Here is a 21,154-nt window from a genome sequence, read left to right as displayed (position 1 = left end):
ACTCTGCCTCTTGAGACGCCGTGCCCGTGGTGCAACATACACAATTTGCAGATCGAGCAATCTTCTGAAATTAGGTTTGAATTCTGCCATTTTATTAAGGATGCCACACACACACCGTGTGCCCTTTCGAGCGCGTTTGTGTGATGTTTCTCCTTGTCGTTTGTGGACAAGCATGCACCCTGCTGGCAGGACACTGAAGCATTTACACTTACTGTAGGTTTAGATGTAAATATGGCATGAACATTGATGGTGAGAATTAAATATTTTTTTATATTTAGCAACTCGCACATTATAATTGCTCATATTTAGGGGTTGTAATTTGAACAAACCCTTGGCATTAAGCATTATATTGTGACGCGCACAGACATTAATGATACATTAATTTTTGCGTATTGTTTAGAAAAGGACTGTTAATGCTTTTCTAAGAGAATGGACTGATGATTTTTGCTTTGTTTTTTATTAAAAGAATTAAAAATGTTTTTTCATGGCTACATATAAATGTTTTTCAGTGTGAAGACTGTATAATTATAATATTTCAATATAAAATATTATATATTGGTCATACTTTAGTTTACGGTTTAATTCTCACTATTAACTAACTATTAATTATGATGTTTGCCTCAATAATAATAATAATTACTGCTTATTAATAGGTAGTTGTTAAGTTTAGGCATTGGGTAGGAATAAGGGTTGTAGAATATGGTCATGCAGAATAAGACATTAATATGTGTTTTATAAGTACTAATAAACAGACAATATCGTAGTAATACGCATGTTAATAAGTAACTAGTGAGACCCTAAACTAAAGTGTATATTTTAATATTTTGTAATATTTGATCATTTATATAATATAAATAATTGAATACATTTATTTTATAATTATGCTTATTTCAGTAACAGATCCGGATTGCCATCTTATAAAGCCATCTAAAACCCAAGTGTCTTGGAACTTGTGATGGTAAAATCTGATCTAACTTTTTTTAGCAGGGAAAGTTTATTCGGAAAGTTAATCGACTCTTTAGTGTGTTTAGTGTAACTCAGTTGAACTGAATTCTATTTGATTCAGTAAATGTTTAGAATCATATTCAGGGAATTCAAAAATCAAATATGCTTTGTTTCTACTCAGAGAGCCCTATCATACGCCCGGCATAATGCGTCGTGTTTTTTTGCTAGTTTCAGCCCGACACAGTTATCATTTTCACGTCCAGCGTCACGTCAGCAAATGCACTCGCGCCCATCTGTTCGCCCATGGGCATGCTGGTTTGAAAACCAGGTGTGTTCAGGCGCTTTGTTGGCTTTTTGAGGCAACTGAAAACGGCAGCGCCATTGGCCCGACCAAAACCTGGTCTAAAGTCAATAGTGCAGTATTTTTTTTGTTATTTAAAGGGTGTTTTAGTAATATGTGCCTATAGGCGGGTACACAACGCACGTACACTCTGCTTATTATGCTGCGTTCACACCAAACGAAATTAGAGCGTCAAAATCGCATCTACCGCGTTTAGTTGGACGCTTGAACATTTTGAATCCATTCGCGCGTCCACAGTGAATTGGACGCGCGTATAAATTGAGCATTTGAAGCGAAATAGATGTGCGTTAAGGCACTCCAGGAGAAATATGTCATAAAACACCACCCTACCTCTTTTCATTTTCATTAAAAATATATACAGTCCCGCCGCTGGCCGTTTTGATGCCATAAGCGCGGGGGGTAGAGAGAGCATTTTCTGGTGGTGCCCCCCTGAGCACTTACGTGCAGAGACGTGATGCGCGTGGTGGGAGCGGCGGCACTGAATATATATTAAACATTAATAGCCACACAAATATGGTCCAGGCAACTCCTACATTATCTTCACTGCATATGTATTTAAATATCCTAAAATACATCCCTAAATCCTCAGTCAAAACGATTTGCCAGACAACAAATTATAGATTCATGACAACAAAGATCGCCCGTTAGATCCACACAAGACGAACCACTACAGGACATCAGAGCCAGTGGCAGACGGCAGAAGGACTAGCCGAGGAAAGGCTGCTCTCGCCGGGGTTAATGAGCGCTGAGCGCAGCTAATCGCCTGGATCTCACAACTCCAAAGATACATTTTTTAAATAGGCGCTCTCTTTATCAATAAACCACAGATTTGAGCTTTAAACAACCAGGGGTGGTAAAAGTACTCAAAAGTTATACTCAAGTAAAAGTATATATACCTAAATAAAAAATGACTCCAGTAAAAGTAGAAAGTCCTCCATTTAAACATCACTTGAGTAAAAGTACAAAAGTATCCAAATTAAAACGTACTCAAGTACAGAAAGTAAAAAGTAAATATTCAAATTAATTGTAAATATCAATAATTAAGCAGACCAATTGTTTTGGGAGTGATATGCCATGCTTTAATTGAACAAATTATAAGATTAGATACTGCAATTAAGAATTTGTTAGATTTGCAATCATAAGAGACAATTAAGCAACTTAACACAGTATAGGGGTTGAACTTCAAATAGACATGCTCCATAACATTAGCTGCATCAAACAGAAGATGTGCAAGATACTATTAACTAATTTAAAATGAATTAAAAAGCCATAACCACAATGACATATTACTTAACAATTAGTTAATAGTGATTTGCCTCAACAAGTGAAGTCATGACATAATGAAACCTTTGCAAATCGTTATCTAATGATTAATTAAAGCAGACAACTGGAAGTTGAAATACATGGCTTTGACCCATTGTGATAATTAACAGATTAATTTACATTTATTAGTTAATATAATATGTTATTAGGGAATTAATACATTGTCATATTTAATTAATAGAAATTCATGTATTACTTAACCTATTAATCATATATAAATTTCATTAGTTGCTGATGCAGTAATCATTAATAAATTATTTAGTTCTTCATGAGTCATACATTAACTCTTGATTATCTGTGCATTAGTTAAGCATGAATTAATGCATATTAGTGCACACATATTGTAAAGTGTTACCGATGCTTTCATAGTGTGCCGTGAAAGAAAAAAGTTTGGGAAACACTGAGCTAACGTTAGTGTGGCAAACCTAGTCAGCTTTTCCAAGTCTAGCCCCGACTGGATCATGACCGATCGACAGTATGCAGGGAGAACCAGCTTACTAGCTTGATTCTCTCCTGCAACCACGTTTTTTGTTGGTTTGGAAAGCAAGTGTAATAAATACTTGGAGCGGGCATGGGGAAATGTATTGGAGTAAAAAGTAAACTTTGTCTTTAATATTGTAGTGGAGTAAGAGTGAAAGTAGATGCAAATAAAACATACTCAAGTAAAGTACAGATCCCCGAAAAAAATACTTAAGTAAGTAACAAAGTATTTTTACTTCATTACTTACCACCTCTGTAAACAACAACATTCTCACCTGAAAAAGTCTTAAATCTACCTTTCGTGACGCAATAGTAGTATTTTAAACTATGCAGGGTTTCTCATCACGTCACTTTACCACGTGACAGCAGCAGGCAGGCTCCTGATTGGTAAACGCCGCGCGAATTGACGGCAAATTAAAATTTTTCAACGCGGGCGTCATGCACAAAAAGTACCATTCGCACGTATTGCGGAAGACGATCAATTTGCGTCAAATTCGCGTCATTCACGCGAACTGAATGCGCGAATGAGGTGGAATCGCGTCCATCGCACCGCACGAAAGGCATCTATTGCGCTGCAGGACCTCCAGACGCGCGTCAACGCGCCTTACCATTGAAATCACCCGCTCCTGACGCTCTATTCGCGTTTGGTGTGAACGCAGCATAACACACACGCGCAGCAGCACACACACATTTTTAAATATTGCAAATAAAAGGATTCCTCTCTGGAGAAGCGTTCAGTCTTTCCACTCAGATCGTTAAAATAGGGCCCTACATTTTTACCTACATCACAATGAACATTGGTTCTGATCAATAGCAATGTCCATATAATTATACATATGAATTTAGCCATTTGAAGAAAACTTAAAATAAATTATGAAAAAGTGCTAAATTCTTGTATATTCAGGTGTAAAAAATTTTTTTTTTTTTTTTACTTTAAAAACCACAAATCTGTATTTTTATACTGTATAACAGATCTTCTTGTGAAATGAAAATAATGAATCTTCTTCTTATGCTTTAAAAGTGCTTACATCCTCAATCTATCGCATGGTTTAATATTTTTGTATGTAATGCACTGACATTTAGACATTAAGTGTGGTTTAGGTGAGGTATTATAACAAATTTTGGGGTTATTTTATATTTGGATGATTATTAGTGAACTGAAGGTAAAAGTGTGTTTTCCTGAACCTCAGAGAGTTCTCTAAAGAGCGAGAGAAGGCAAAGGCTCGTGGTGATTTCCAGAAGCTACGGGAGAAACAACAGCTGGAGGAAGATCTGAAAGGTTATCTGGACTGGATCACACAGGCTGAAGACATCGACCCTGAGAATGAGGATGATGAGGAGGACAGCAAACGCAACCGTGAGTACCTGAATATAGCACATGACCACATGAGTGACACTGTCATTTAGATGAATACTGGTAACGACAATTACTAGGAAGACATTGTTCAAGCAAGTTATTTCAAGTCAGGATTTAGAAGTTGAGAATGCTTTTTAAATTCCAAATGAGTTCATGAATTTTAATTACATTTAGAGCAGCAAACAGGATCGATTTGATCAATTTGAAAGTGAATTTAAGGAAGTAGAATTAAACATTTATGTGACTTCTGCAAGTATAATTTTTAATAAAGCATACTTAGACTGAAATAACCCTATTTCCTGAAACATATGATGATATTAAAAATGTAGTAATATTTGCCACCTATAGAAGTTGTGATTTAATATGTAAATTTACTTGTAAAATAAATTGTAATTTATATTGTGTGTAATTAATGTATACACTACTGTTCAAAAGTTTTGGGATATTTATTTTTTTCCGGCAGCATTTATTTGATCAAAATACAGTTAAAAACAGTTACATTATGAAATATTATTATAATTAAAAATGACTGTTTTCTATTTTAAAATATTTTTAAAATGTAATTGATTCCTGTGACACAAAGCTGAATTTTCAGCATCATTACTCCAGTCTTCAGTGTCACATGATCCTTCAGATATCATTCTGATATGCTGATTTGCTACTGAAGAAATATTTCTTATTATTAATGTTGAAAAAAGTTACATACAAGTTGCTGCTTAAAGGGTTAGTTCACCCAAAAATTAAAATAATGTCATTTATTACTCACCCTCATGCCGTTCCACACCCGTAAGACCTCTGTTCATCTTCGGAACACAAATGAAGATATTTTTGTTGAAATCTGACGGCTCAGTGACGCCTGCATAGCCAGCAATGACATTTCCTCTCTCAAGATCCATTAATGTAATAAAAACATATTTAAAACAGTTCATGTGAGTACTGTGGTCCAATATTAATATAATAAAGCGACGAGAATATTTTTGGTGTGCCAAAAAAACTAAATAATGACTTGTATAGTGATGGCCAATTTCAAAACACTGCTTCATGAAGAGAGTTATGAATCAGTGTTGAATCAACGGTTTGGAGCACCAAAATCACGTGATTTCAGCAGTTTGGCGGTTTGACACGCGATCCGAATCATGATTGAACACTGATTCATAACGCTCTGAAGCTTCATGAAGCAGTGTTTTGAAATCTGCCATCACTATATGAGTCGTTATTTAGTTTTTTTGGTGCACCAAAAATATTCTCGTCGCTTTATAATATTAATATTGAACCACTGTACTCACAAGAACTGATTTAAGGTCTTACGGGTGTGGAACAGCATGAGGGTGAGGAATAAATGACATTATTTTCATTTTTGGCTGAACTAACCCTTTAACATTTTTAATGGAAACAATGATTTTTTTTTTTTAATGAATAGAAATATTCAAACAAATAATAGAATGGAATTTATTTACAAACAGCACTTATTTAAAATATAAATCTGTCACTTTTGATAAATGTAATGCATCCTTGCTGAATTAAAGTATTAATTTCTTTAAAAGAAATTACTGACCCTGACTTTTGAAAAGTAGTGCATTTCATTTTTTGCATTGCATTTCATGCATTGCATTTCAACTGTCATATTACGCTACAGTCCATTTCCCAGAATGCTTTAATTTACTCCTGCAAAAATAGTCAAGCAATGTAGAGTTATCTGAAAACAGTTGAGGTGCTGAATGACAGAATTAAAATCTGGCTATATTCATTGTTTTAACAGTATTTGTTTAGTTTAGAAACATGTCATAGTAGGGAGTAATCTGCATATCAAGAATTAGTCACAACTATTCATTTATATTTTGTGTTGAACTAATGAAATTTGTTCAGTGAGAATTGCACTTTTCTGACTTGTATTAAGGGTGCTGTTTCAACCAAAGCTTTGCAGCTTTTTGTAGCAGCCACAGAGCAGTCTTTAATTGACCCGTCATGCCCATCAAACTGCAGCGTGACACCGAACAGACGTCAGCAAACCAAAACAGCTGCCTCTGGTGTATTTTTGATGAAATAGTTGAGGAGCAGTCAGCGAGCGCTGACGCCACGAGTGCCATCTTTGCCACCGAGCCGCAGATTTGTCAATCAAAGTCGAACATCTTCAGGTCAGAGGGTTCAGTACAGTACTGGACCGACAACTAGGGCTGATTCTGCTTACTATTGAACTTTGACCAAGACACTGTCTTCTCCATGTATTGTCTAAAAGTGACATGAGTCGAGTCAGTATGGTCGGTATCTGCTGAACGAGAGGAGTTTGCTCATAAGGGCATGAAGTGGAGAAACTGAGCAAAATAAGGACTAATCCTAATCCCTTTTATATAAGCAGCACGCATGATTCTGAGCGGTTGGATCCGCTGCTACGGTACAGCAGATTTCAACTTCCACTGTCACCGGAGCTCCAGTGACTGACCTCAGTTCTGTGAGAGGACGGTCGGGGTAGATTAGCCGGCTGGATTCTGAAAGGGTATAATTGATTGATACAGACCCACGAAAGTCGCTTGTTTGGAAAGCTTCGCATTTCTGCAGAACTTATTCTGCAAATGGAAAATCGAGCTGAATTCTGTTTCCGCTCACACAAGTTCACAGAAAGCTTTATCTCTTATAAGTGAATTTATTTCCGCTTTTGATCAGTATATTTGTCTTGTTTTCCAGTAAAACCTTTTTAAAACAAAACACACACACACATATACAGTGAGTATACAACATGGAAAAGCAAAATTAATAAATACAGAATACTTTGACTTTTCAGTGAAATACACCATTTCTTGAAACATTTGATGATATTAAAAATGTAGTTATATTTGCCACCTAAAGTATAGAAGTTATCATTTATATGTACTATTTACTTAAAATTGTAATTTATATGTAGAATTGTGTAATTTATATATACACTGCCATTCAAAACATAAGTTTGGAGTCTTTAAGGCTGCATTAATTTGCTCAAAGATACAGTATTGTGAAATATTATTACAATTTAAAATAACTGTTTTCTATTTGAATTTATTTTCAAATGTAATTTATTGCGGTGATGGCAAAACTGAATTTTCAGCATCATTACTATGATAAAACACGAGACAATGCATTATGGATTCGAAATATGGGTATCAATACTGTTATAAATCAATACGGAAAATCCCATCATATCAACATATAAAACCTAATTTTTATGGGTTGTTTTAATATTTTTACTGAAAAACAAGACAAAGACATTGAATAAAATTGAATAGTATTTGCAGTTAAAGGGATAGTTCACCCAAAAATGAAAATTAGCCCATGATTTACTCACCCTCAAGTCATCAGGTGTATATGACATTCTTCTTTCAGACGAATACAATCAGAGTTATATTAAAAATGTTTTTGAAGTCCGTAAAAGTGCATCTATCAATCATATAACTGCTCCACACAGCTCTGGGGGTTAATAGAGGCCTTCTGAAATGAAGTGGCGCGTTTGTGTAAGAAAAATTACTCTTTTAGCGCAAATCGACTTGCGTTCCGCTGACCGCCGGAAGCTAGTTATTTTAGTCCATAAAGTTTTAAATATTGATATTTTTCTTACGCAAACGCGCCACTTCGCTTCAAAAGACCTTTATTAACCCGCCGGAGCCGTGTGGAGCAGTTATATGATGGATAGATGCAGTTTTATGGACTTCAAAAACAAACCAACAAATCACTGCCATTATAAAGCTTGGAAGAGCCAGGACATTTTTAAAATAACTCCGATTGTATTCGTCTGAAAGAAGAATGTCATATACACCTAGAATGACTTAAGGGGGAGTAAATCATGGGCTAATTTTGATTTTTGGATGAACTATCCCTTTAATTTGTGATTTAAACTGTGTTTGAACATCTCTGCTGTTGCTTAGATATCACAAAACAGCATAAAGAATATTTACCATATGGCATTTTATTGGCCTGCCATGTACCTCTTACAAATTTTGATGATTTTAGATGTAAATATAGGAGTAAATTGATTATTCATTTTCTAGAAAATGACAAAGTATAAATAATAGCTTGCGTCTCCAAGCAAAAATTGCATCTCCATATGGACTCATACCACTTTCTGCAGTCATACAAGACCATACTGAAGTTTTAATTTAATTGTGTAGTTTTAGTATATGAGAGAATAAGATTTCGATGAGTTACGAAAATATAATGAGTGAATTTTTTTTATACATAGCTTATTTTTTATGAATTTAAATACTGATGAACTCCCATGAATGTATGTGGGGGCCATCGAGGTCAGAGGTCAGCTTCATATCATACACACATGCAAACATCAACGAATTTTAACATTTGGACCCTCGCTATGTTCCTATGTTTTCATTGAATGCATTGCACCCTGATCCTAATAACCTGCTCTTGCTCACTGTTAACTAACTACCCATCATCCTTTGCTCCCATCCAGCAGACCAGTTGCCTCAATGTTGATGTTGTTGTTGTTGTTTACTGTTGTTAATTGTTGTGTTGGTGCTGTTCTTGTTCCCGTGCTTTAACCTGTGTCGATGTGGCTGCTCGTTCTCGCCCTCGTGACCATGCCACGGCTGTGCTGTGCTGTGTAAATCATGCATGGGCTTTGGTTGCATGGGAAATGAAGGGGTTACATTGGCCAGCCTCATGGAGAAGAAGAAGAAAGGGTTTGGCTGGTTCAGCCAGTCCTCTGACACTCATGGTAAATCTCCCTCCCACCCTTCTGTCCCTTTCATATGTGTGATTACTTGATGATATTCATGAATATTACCTGTTAGAAGCCTTACATAGTGTTTGTTTAATAGGCTCTCTTTAAAAAAAAAAAGATATGTATTACTCATTGACTTGTGCACAAATGCCCCATTTTGGCCTGTATGGAAGTGTGTTGTGAAGCTAATTTATGCAAATGTTGTAGTGTGTAAAAATGCACTACTTTTGCTTTGCAAGTGTGTGTGTGTGTGCTTTCTATGACCATCAGTGCCTATATGCTGTTTGTACCCATCAGTTTTTCCTCAGCACTAGCGTTATCGAACTCCTCGCTTGCCCGTTTCCTCCTTCCTGTACTAATTTAGTCCTCTCATTGTCATTCTCTCAAAATCTGAGTGAGTCAGAGATCAGATCCGGCAGGAGTGGGAGTGCAGCGTCTCTCCAACTTAAAAATCCCACTTTAAAACAGTGTGAGCAAGTTTCTAACATAGAAATGAGGTTAAACCCAGATCACCAGGCTCATGGTCAGCAGTTTAAAGAGCAGTCACAAAAAGTCTGATCACACTCGCTTATTACTGTCTTTGGATGTGTCAGAATTTATCCGTATATCCTGAGGGAATGTGAGGGCTGAGCAGAACAGATATTTTCTACTTTTCCCCTCAAGCGGCCGTTTGTTTTACCATTACTAAAGTCATGATCAAACTATCTGCCTTTTTATTCGATTTCTGTGAAAACTTCTCAGTAATTTAACTGTCATATACAAATAGGTAACACTTTACATTACGATTCTATGCTTTAACATTAGTATGGAAGTACATTAATGACAAATGTCTTTGAAATTAAAACCATTTTAAGTTGCACTTATTTAAATGTTTTACATTAAAATTACATTTTACACTTTAAAGTTTTTTTAGGGACTGAAATTCAACATGGTTGTATATATTTAAGCTATGAATATTTCAATTGGAAATATTTCACACAATTATTATTATATTATTAAAAAATGGTAACACAATAATGGTAACAATAAGGTGTTATCTGTTAACATTAGTTAAGGCATTGGTTGACATGAACTAACAGTGAGCAATACTTCTTCAGCATTTATTCATCTTAGCTAATGTTAATCTCAATGCTTACTAATACATTTTAAAAAATCACATATGAAGATATTTTTGATGAAATCTGAGCGTTTTTTGTGCCTCCATTGACTACCACTCTCAAGCCTCAGAAAGGTAGTAGACATCATTTAAAACAATCCACGTGACTCCAGTGGTTTAACCTTAATTTTATGAATCGACGCGAGAGCTTTGTTTGTGCAAAAAAATCATAATTGACCACAAAATATTAATCTCCAACGCACGTTCATGTCCGCTCTCGTGTCAACACGCATGCATCGTGGTGCTCTTGTGAACGTGCGTTGGAGTCCAATCATTGTCCAATTATGTTATCTATTGCGTACACAATGTACACAATTCTCATACACAACTTGTAAAGTGTCACCAAAAAGTAATGTGTTAAACCAAAGGCTCAAGATCAAATTGCATCATCATGTCAGAGCTTAGAAATTGTGTTTATACTGACGTATATCATTTTTTTTTGCATATTATTTTTTTTGTTAAGCTTTTCTTCCTCTCTAAGTTTCACTAAGGATGCGTTTAAAAACCACTTAAACTTATTCTTGATGAATATTTTTCAGAAAGAAGTTAAGTTCTTGTCCACTAAATTTGACTTGAGGATGTGTGAACTGTGTGTTGTGTTTTAATTTAATTTTGTGCGTGCTGAACCTTGTGTTTGTGACACAATAGCGAGTATGCCGGCAAGTGAGACAGAATCCATGAATACAGAGAATGAGAAAGGAGAAGATGAGAAGGCAACATGTTGCGGCCCAACATGGTGAGAACTCACAAATACACATGAATGTGCTTATTTCATCAGTAATGAATTGTTGTAATATGCTGAGGTACATAGTTTCTTTTTTAACCTTACAATTTGTTTCAATTCACAGTCAAAAAATTTCCAAATCAAAGTGCAGGTCAGTAAAGATGTGATCACATGCTAATGTCAGTTTATTTACATGTTGCATGTTACATGTTATTGCATGTATTACTGTGAGCTTGCATGCTCTTATCTATCTGTCTGGCATTCTATCTGTAGCTAGCTAACATTCCAGCTAGCATTCCATCTATCTGTCTAGCTAGCTTACATTCCAGCTATCTATCGCTTGCTAACATTTCCAGCTAGTATTCCAGCTGTCGGTCTAGTTAGCTAGCTAGCTTTCTATCTATCTGACATGCTATTTGTCTAGCTAGTTAACGTTCCAGCTATCTGTCTAACTAGCTAACTTTCCTGCTAGCATTCCATCTATCTGTCTAACTTGCTAGCATTCCAGATATATGTCCAGCTAGCTAACATTCCAGCTAGCATTCCAGCTATGTGTCTAAGTAGCTTAGGGTGACCATATTTTGATCACCGAAAACCAGGACACTCGGCCCGGCAATGAGATACTCAAATGATACTCGAAGTTTACGCAAAGATACCTTATCAATTTAAATACATTTAAAGTATGCCCCCTCTGTATGGATAGAAAATTGTTATATTAGGGCCAAGCCAGGACTTGAAAACAGCACATGTCCTGGGAAAACAGGACGTTTGGTCACCCTACACTAGCTAATATTGCAGCTAGCATTCCAGCTATCTGTCTAACTAGCTAACATTCCAGCTAGCATCAGATATCCTTCTAGCCAGCTAACATTCAAGCTAACATTTCATTTCTGTCCAGCTAGCTAACATCCCAGCTAGCATTCCAGCTGTCTGTCTGTTATGCTAGCTTTCTATCTAACATACTATCTGTCTAGGTAGCTAGCTCGTTTTCTATCCAACATGCTATCTGCCTAGCCATCATTTTAGCCTATCTAGTGTTCTATTTTTCTAGTGTTGCTCTATTTATCATTTTAACTTATAACTATCTAATATTCTAGCATTCAGTCTAGCACTGGTTTGCTCTATCTAGTGTTCTATTTATCACTTTAGGGTTCTTTCAAATGCTCTAGTGTTCTAACATTGTAGTGGCCTGTTCTATCTAGTGTTCTTGCTAGTGTTCTAGAATCTGTGATGTGTGTTATTTATCCAGAATTCTATCATTCCAGTGTTCTGTTTAGTGTTCTAGCATCCTGTCTATCTACAGTAGCATTCTATTGTTTACCATTCGATCGAATGTTCTGATCAAGTGTTCTATCTATCCAGCATTCTATCTCTCTTGCATTCTAGCTTCTATTCAGGTGTTCTAGCTAGTGTTTTATCTCTGCTTTCAATGCATCCATCTGTTTTAATTTCTTCTTGTGTCTATGTTGTCTGACTTCTCTTTCAGTCGGCGCTGGCGTCGCTGGAACCGGTTGTGTCGGAGGAACTGTCGTTTGGCTGTGAAATCTGTGCCGTTCTATTGGCTGGTGATCATCCTGGTGTTCCTCAACACTTTGACCATCTCATCAGAACATTACAACCAGCCCATGTGGCTCACACAAGTACAGGGTGAGCGCTGCGTGTATTTGTACTCTAGCCATGAGTGTAAAAGATCATGACTGCTGCTTGTTCTCACTACTGTATATTCTCCCTTTTCTGACGCTGATTGGTTTTCTCCTGTAGATGTGGCCAATAAAGTGCTGCTGGCCCTGTTCACATGCGAGATGTTGGTGAAGATGTACAGTCTGGGACTGCAGGCTTATTTTGTGTCTCTCTTTAATCGTTTTGACTGCTTTGTGGTGTGCGGAGGCATCACTGAGACGATCCTAGTGGAGCTTGAGATCATGTCACCTCTCGGCATCTCAGTGTTTCGATGTGTACGACTTCTCAGGATCTTTAAAGTCACGCGGTAAGGGATCGCAAAATAACATTTTTTAATGTGCCCCTATTATGCTATTTTAAAGGTTCCTAATTTTCTCGTACAATAGGTTTACATACATCCAATCAAAAAAAAAAAAACTTTATTTTCTCATAATATACTTTGTAGCATCCCCTCTTTCCCCACTCCTTTCCTCGAGCCTTCTCTACTCTGATTGGTCAGATGGCCCAGTCTGTAGTGATTGGTCTACCACTTACAGCACATGTCGGAAATTAAACTCATTACCTGAAGTTCAGCTCCAGAGGCTTCCTCAGCACTCGATAGTTACACCAACAATAATGATGGCATGGTTTTTACGGTATCAGCAACCCTCTACGCACACCTTGGCAGTAGAATCGCTATTGGCTATCGCTATTTAGTGCTGTCAAATCGATTAATCGTGATTAACGGAATCCAAAATAAAAGTTTGTGTTTACATAATATATGTGTGTGTGCTGTGTTCATTATTGTGTATATAAATATGCACACATGCATGTATATATTTAAGAAATGTTTTTTATATTTATATTTAAAATGTTTATATATAATATAAATTATATAAATATATATATGCAGTATATACATGCAAATATTTCTTAAATATATACATGTGTGTGTATTCAAATATGCATAATTATACACAGTACACACATATATATTATGTAAACAAACTTTTATATATCGCATTAATCGATTGAAAGCCCTAATATATAGATAATAGTAAGGGTGTAACGGTACACAAAACTGATGGTTCGGTACGTACCTTGGTTTTTTTTTACTTTGCAGACCTTTACAGTCACAAACAGCTCTGTAACACACTACATGAAAGGTAATATCCAAAAAAGCATAATTGGGGCACTTAGGAATAGTTAATCCAAAGATTTTAAATATATATATATATATATATATATTTTTTTTTTAGCTCACCCTCATTATTTTCTAAACCCATATGATTTTTCTGAAAGAAGAAATTTGTGTAGGGCGCTTTCTTTTTTAACACAATTTGATTTTGCCTTTAGTCATTGGGCGTCTCTCAGTAACTTGGTGGCATCTCTGCTGAACTCCATGAAGTCCATTGCATCTCTACTGCTGCTGCTCTTCCTCTTCATCATCATCTTCAGCCTCCTCGGTATGCAGGTGTTCGGTGGCAAGTTTAACTTTGACGAGACACAAACGAAGAGGAGCACCTTTGACAACTTCCCTCAGGCCTTGCTCACTGTGTTTCAGGTGTGTCTGTGTGCACCTGTCTTTTTTTATGTTGTTTTAATGGGATATGTGTTTGCTCATGTGTCACAATGTTGTTCTCAGATTCTGACCGGTGAAGACTGGAATGCCGTCATGTATGATGGAATTATGGCATACGGTGGCCCTTCGTCATCAGGAATGATCGTATGCATCTACTTCATCATTCTCTTCATCTGTGGAAATTGTATCCTCTTACTGCTGCTTTCCTATAGCTCAAACAGTAGAGCATGGCGCTAGCAATGCCAAGGTCAGGGGTTCGATTCCCAGGGAAAGCAAGAACTGACAAAAAAAATGTAAAAATGTGTACCTTGAATGCAATGTAAGTCGCTTTGGATAAAAGCGTCTGCCAAATGCATAAATGTAAATGTAAATGTAAATGCTGCTGACTTCCTAATGAGGCCAAAAAAGGAAATGGAAAACCATTTTTGTGATTACCTTAAAGGGATAGTTCACCCAAAAAAGAAAATTCTGTCATTAATTACTCACCCTGATGTCGTTCCAAACACATTAGACTTTCGTTCATCTTCGGAACACAAATGAAGATCTTTTTGATGAAATCTGAGAATTTTCTGTCCCTCCATAGACGGATACACAACTACCACTTTGACACTTCAAAAAGTTCATAAAGAGATCGTAAAACTGATCCATATGAATTGAGCGCTTTACATTTTCTGAAGAGACATGATCGCTTTATATGATGAACAGAATAAATTTAGGCTTTTATTCACATGAACGAAAGTCTTACGGGTTTGGAACAACATGAGGGTGAGTAATTCATAATTATTCGTTTTCAACTATCCCTTTAAAGGAACATGCCCACTTTTTGGGACTTTAGCTTATTCACCGTATCCCCCAGAGTTAGATAAGTTCATACATGCCATTCTCATCTCCGTGTGTGCCATAACTCTCTCTGACGCACCCACCGCTAACCTAGCTTAGCACAAAGACTGGAGGTAAACGGCTCCAGCTAGCCTACTGCTCAATAAGTGACAAAATAACGCCAACATTTTCCTATTTACATGTTGTGATGAGTATAGTTACATCGTGTACTAAGACTGACGGAAAATCAAAAGTTGTGATTTTCTAGGCCGATATGGCTAGGAACTATTCTCTCATTACTGCGTAATGATCAAGGAACTTTGCTGCCGTACCATGGGTGCAGCGGCGCAATGATATTACGCAGCGCCTAAAAATAGTCCCCAGCACGCTCCCTGTGCAAGGTTGTCACATTGGTTATGTTGACGGAAGTTAGCCTATTTTCACGTGCTGCGTAATATCATTGCGATATAATATAATTGTGGGGTGTTTTTCAAATGAACCAGAAAAGAAAATGCCTCTGCACTCAATTGGATAGGCCTACAACCAATCAGAGTAACGGAGCGACGCATATTTATCAACAGAACTCAACTGCACGCACACTGGAAGAAGTAGAAGAAGAAAATGAGTGTAAACGATCTTTGCTGGTGTTGTAAAAATAATTTAAGGATACACAAGTACTTACCAACACGATCATCATTTTTGAGAGAAATAGTAAAGGTGAATGCATATACGAACAAGAACAAGAATTCAACCCAAGCGCTCTTTGGTGACGTGGATGATAACGTTACTGTTGATCATCAGTCCATCATCGTATAAAGCCCGCCCTGACAATTTGATTGGTCAGAACAGCTCCTGTTCGGGCATAGCTGCTCCACAACGGATCAAGTCCAGCTGGAATCCAGGCTAGAGCAAATGCATAATATTAAGTCATGTATAAAGGGGCCATGAACTGGCTGTTATATATATATATATATACTGTTGTCTGAGGTCAAATTATGACGTTTGCATGGTTTTTACATTCAAAAACATCATAATGAATAAGTAATTGGCTATTTTCTGCCTTGGTTTTGAGGCTCTCTGAAAAACGCTCTGTTTTGATGGGCGTGCCGCACTGAAGACTTGGAAGTAAGCACCCACGGCTAGGATTGGATAAGATTTGCATATTTAATGAGCTTCAGCTCCCCTCAGTACATGTGGGAATTGTTTTGAAAGCGTGTGGAGAAACGCTCACAGGGCTCGAAAAATATCTTTTTCAAACAAACACAATGATTCATCTCTCATCCACCCGCGATTGATTGTAATGTTATTTTTCTATTACTTGGCCAGCCCAATCAGTGAATATAACCACGAACAGTACACACACACACACACACGCACTCGCAAGAAAGGAATTTTATTTCACTATTTAAGATAGCCCATCGGCAGGCCGGTGTTAGGTTTTGGTAGCCCGTCTAAAAAACACATAGCCCTGGGACGTTGGGCTTTGCGAGCACTGGCGTTACAAGTCCAAGTCTGATCAATAGATATCAAAAGATCTGTAACAATGCAATACTAACACATATAAAAAAACATGTTTTACTCACACAAGTGTGTTGCACCGTTCCTGTCGGATTCAATATAGAAGGCACAGCATTGTTTTAATATCAATATGTCTGCAAATCCAGTCTCAACCTGTATCTTGTTTACAATCGATTCTGCGGTGAAATGAAGCAAACAAACACGCAATGTCTTACGCACGTGAGCTGGAACCGCGTGTTTATTGCTCAGTAGCGCGACCCGTTCAGCTCCACGAGTCGGTGAGCGGGGCTTGAGGAGGTGCTTCTGCAACCTATTACGTCAGTGGTCGACATATTCTGAGATCTCTCGTTTTCTGGGCCTGTTGTCAATAAAAGCTTTTCTTTGACTAACAAGGAAGTTTTCAGCTCTGAAACTTACAGGATATTCTTATATCTAGATGAACTTTTATCTATCAAAGTCTCAAAGGAAAGTTGATTTCTCAATTCATCACCCCTTTAAAGGGGGGCGGGGGTGAAATGCTTTTTCATGCATACTGAAAGTTTCACAAAAAAAAGTTGGACGTTTGATGGAGTATTTCTGTGCCAAAAATACTCCTTCCGGTTTCTCATAAGTTTCGGAAAGTTTTTTTTGAGTATGAGTATATGTGATGTCAGATGGGGCGGAATGTCCTTGTACGGGCCGTACGGGCTCTTCTCCCGGAAGGGGGCGCGCGCGCGACTAGAGCAAGAGAGCAAGCCGGCTGCGCTGCAGTCACAGGACTTCACGGAATCAACAATGTCACCAAAGCAAGACAACCCTGCAAAGCTTCCCAAAGAACCCAGCTTTAATGGGACAGTGGATGAAGTTTGTTTTTCCAGAGCAGGAGTTGTGCAAGTGTTTGTTTGTTCCCTGAATTTCGGCGACGATGGTTTATAAACAAGGTACAGTTCAACTCCGGATTTGCAGCTCGCCTAATGCTGAAAGATGGAGCAATCCCAGCGATTAAGGTTCACAGCCGTGTGTTGGTAGCAGGCGGTGAGTAAAAATGCTTCAAATGTCTTTGTGTTGTTAGCTATCGATTCCATTGTTTTTCTATGCATAGCTCAACGCAATAGCTGTGCGCGCTCGTCATTCTTTAGCTCCGCCTGAACGATACGCCCCCAGCCGCTCTGCTTTTTTCGGAAAAATTCGGTACAGCGTATCTTTCTTTTATAAATATAATAAAACTAAAGACTTTTCGGAGATATGAAAGATGCAGTACTACTCTATAGGTACTCAAGATTGTCATGAGATTGACTGAAAATGAGTGTTTCACCCCGCTTTAAATGTTGTGAAAATGCTACAAATATTGCTCTAGTAGTATTGCAATGCAAAATTGTGTTGTTTGCTATGAGCATCACAGTATAAAGCTGTTGGTTTGCTTAACACATGACACCTAGACATTCTTCTGAATGTGTTCTTGGCTATCGCTGTGGACAACCTTGCAGACGCAGAGTCTCTGAACACAGACAACGACGATAAGAAGAAATGGTAAATGATAAAACCTTGTAGAGGTCATTTAATCAGACATTGAGGGCCTAGATCTAGTTTCCACTTCTACTGTGCTGCATTTTACAGTGCTTGTTTTCTTGTTTTCCACAAGTGAGGAAATTGAGGAAATTGAAGATGATCCCAAGGTAACTAGATTGTGCTGTTTGTATGTTCTATGTGTTTTTGTGTTAGTAGTAGGATATAATAGCATTGCTTTCTTTGCTTCAGGTTGGAGAGGAGGATGAGAAGGACAATGCAGGTAAAGATCTACATCATGTGGTTGCACATTGAAGATGATTTTGTGCATATTTGTCCTGATCATCATGTCTGTGTAACAGTGGAGGATGAAGAGGAGCCGGACGTTCCTGCGGGGCCCCGCCCACAAATCTCAGAGCTCATTAAGAAGGAGAAAATCACTCCAATCCCAGAGGGCAGTGCGTTCTTCATCTTTAGCAACACAAACCCGTATGTGTCACATTGAAGTCTGCTCACACAAACACAAAACTAGACAGGAACACATGTAGACATTTACACACACACTTCATTTCTGAATCACTGTCTTTTTACATTACGTTAATGCATTTGGCGGATACTTTTATCCAAAACAACTTGTATTGCATTCACGGTATTCATGTTCTTTTTGCATTCCCTGAGAATTAGACCCATGATCAACTTTGGTGTTGCTAGCCTTTTATTTTAGGATGATTTAAATACTATAGAATTTGTAAATATTTTGGATTAGCTTTTATTTTTATATTTTCACATTTCATTTTATTTTAAGTTTTTGTAATTTTGTTATGTGCTTATTGTATTTCTATTTAACAGTAATTAAACGTATTTATTTCAGTTAGCTGCCAAAGACAACATTTTTAAAAAAATGTTGCCAACATGAATTTTTTTATTTTTTTTATTTTTTTTTCAATTACCGAAAAAATTTACAAAATGCTGTTTTGAGTTATAGTGACACAGTTTGAGAATTACACAATTTAATTCCATTAAAATGACTAGACTTCTGTTTGAACAGAGCCTGTCACAAAAGCATGGCAAATGTTCATTTAAGTTGCCTGGAATGTGTCACCACAACATTTGTTTATCATTTTGTACAATAGAGACAGAGCGTATTTATATGTGTCTTCAGATGATGAAGCGTGTCGCTCTGTCTCTATACAAGAAAAACCTGAGCAAGAGTCAGACTGTTGTTTTTGCATTTCAATTAAATCCACATTTCTAATTACTAAAGCAAGTCATAAGGCAAAAAATGCATTGTTTTAATTGCTTAGAAAAGGGTTTTTTTTGTTGTTGTTTTTTACACAATTGATGCATATGGACCTTGAACACATAAAGTGTTCAAGATGTTTTTCAGTGTCTCCTCTCTCTCTCTGTCTACAGAGTTCGAGTTGCCTGCCACAAGCTGATAAACCACCACATCTTCACCAACCTCATCCTCGTGTTCATTATGCTAAGCTCCGCCTCCTTGGCAGCCGAGGACCCAATCAGAAACTTCTCTGCCCGGAATATTGTGAGTACACCGCAAATGTCAAGATTATTCATTAATGTCCCAAACATATTCACACTCAATATATTCAACTAAAACAAGTTTATTGCTATGATCATGCATAAGTGCAAGGTTTTTTGTTTTTTAAAGAACTTTGTAGTTTATTTATTCGGATTGTGAATATAAGAAAACTTATGATTAAATAAGAGCTTTTCAAAGCATTTACAGATAAAGTAAAACACTCACCCTGGTGTCGTTCCAAACCCATAAGCCTTTCGTTCATCTTCGGAACACAAATGAAGATATTTTTAAGGAAATCTCATCGTTGATCAAAGTTTATATATGAATAAAAGCATAAATTAAATCTCTTCATATAAAGTGTCTCTTCAGAAGACTAAACGGCTAGATGCTTATCAGGGCTTCAGACTAACATTTGAGAGCAGTGGCACCGGAGTCACTAAGTTCTACCGAGGTGGCGACAGCACCTGATTTGTTGGCACTGGAGGAAAATGTATCATTTATCATAGTTAATTTAATAATAAAACTACTATTTTTGCATTGTTTTGTGTAATAATAAGTACAGTTACTAATAATATTACATGTTTGTTTATTGGAAATTTAACAGTGAAGCACTGAGCTTGAATTGATATGTGCAAAAACTCAATTTTTATAGGAAAAAACGTAATATTCTATTCTTATTAAATATACCATTGTTGTTCTATAGCATCATACTGAACTGACTGACAGTTTCAGTGATAATAAAAGGAGCACTCTTTACTTGCTGTCTGTGTAATTCAGTCACAATTCAAAGAAAAGTTTTAGTTTTTCATGAGATTTTGTGACTTCCTACTTTTTTCCAGATATTATCTCCTCTGACGCCAACTATTGGTTATAGTGGTAATTTCATGTCTTTTTTTTTTAATAAAAGTGCTTGTTTGCCACAAAGTGTTATTTTTTCTCTACACCTTTAAACTGTAGTTTTACTAATCATCACATTTAAAAACATTAAAATTGGAGAATATTTAGAGCTTTGAAGTGCTGGAAAAAGTGTGAAGCACTGTGCTTGAATTTCACTCTCAAAAGGTTGTATGCACCCTGAGATGAATAATTTACAAAAAAACAAACAAAAAAACATTAGACTATTTCTGCCACAATATGTGGTGTTACTACATTAAATCCATGGTGAATGTTGGTGATTTGTGGACTGAAACCAATGTTTCTCCTGGTTTCCACGTCAGAGCTGTTTGATGTGATATCTATGGTTTATAACAGAGAATTCTGCACCGAGCGTGTGTAGTAACGGTGTTGCGGGATCGAGATCGGCCCGTGTATGAGCTTGCGCTATGCTGCTCCGAGCTGTTATTGCTTCGAGATGTCTGACATTTTGAAGTGGTAGTGTTTTGGGTGACCAGACTTTCAATGGAGGGACAAAAAAAATGTCTCAAATTTTATTAAAATCGCTTAATTTGTGTTCTGAAGATGAATAAAAGTCTTATGGATTTGGAACGACATGAGCAAATG

The 21,154-nt window shown here is 36.9% G+C and overlaps 1 protein-coding gene across 1 annotated transcript in view; it reads left to right on the top strand.

Annotated features, from left to right (window-relative positions):
- The window catches only part of cacna1da (calcium channel, voltage-dependent, L type, alpha 1D subunit, a), a 152,274-nt gene that overhangs the window by 68,059 nt on the left and 63,061 nt on the right, over nucleotides 1–21,154 (top strand). Inside the window, exons 9-21 of the mRNA XM_079845004.1 lie at nucleotides 4,300–4,466; nucleotides 9,091–9,165; nucleotides 10,976–11,063; nucleotides 11,176–11,202; nucleotides 12,538–12,698; nucleotides 12,813–13,038; nucleotides 14,067–14,274; nucleotides 14,356–14,476; nucleotides 18,048–18,138; nucleotides 18,251–18,284; nucleotides 18,367–18,397; nucleotides 18,477–18,603; nucleotides 19,528–19,657. Coding sequence (XP_079701130.1) covers nucleotides 4,300–4,466; nucleotides 9,091–9,165; nucleotides 10,976–11,063; nucleotides 11,176–11,202; nucleotides 12,538–12,698; nucleotides 12,813–13,038; nucleotides 14,067–14,274; nucleotides 14,356–14,476; nucleotides 18,048–18,138; nucleotides 18,251–18,284; nucleotides 18,367–18,397; nucleotides 18,477–18,603; nucleotides 19,528–19,657 — 1,486 coding nt within the window. The remainder of the gene's footprint in view (nucleotides 1–4,299; nucleotides 4,467–9,090; nucleotides 9,166–10,975; nucleotides 11,064–11,175; nucleotides 11,203–12,537; nucleotides 12,699–12,812; nucleotides 13,039–14,066; nucleotides 14,275–14,355; nucleotides 14,477–18,047; nucleotides 18,139–18,250; nucleotides 18,285–18,366; nucleotides 18,398–18,476; nucleotides 18,604–19,527; nucleotides 19,658–21,154) is intronic.

This window comes from Gobio gobio, assembly GCF_949357685.1.
Source record: "Gobio gobio genome assembly, chromosome: 19".
In the NCBI taxonomy this organism is placed as follows: domain Eukaryota; kingdom Metazoa; phylum Chordata; class Actinopteri; order Cypriniformes; family Gobionidae; genus Gobio; species Gobio gobio.
Note: the sequence above shows the minus strand (reverse complement) of the source record. Positions and strands in the feature narration are given on the sequence as shown.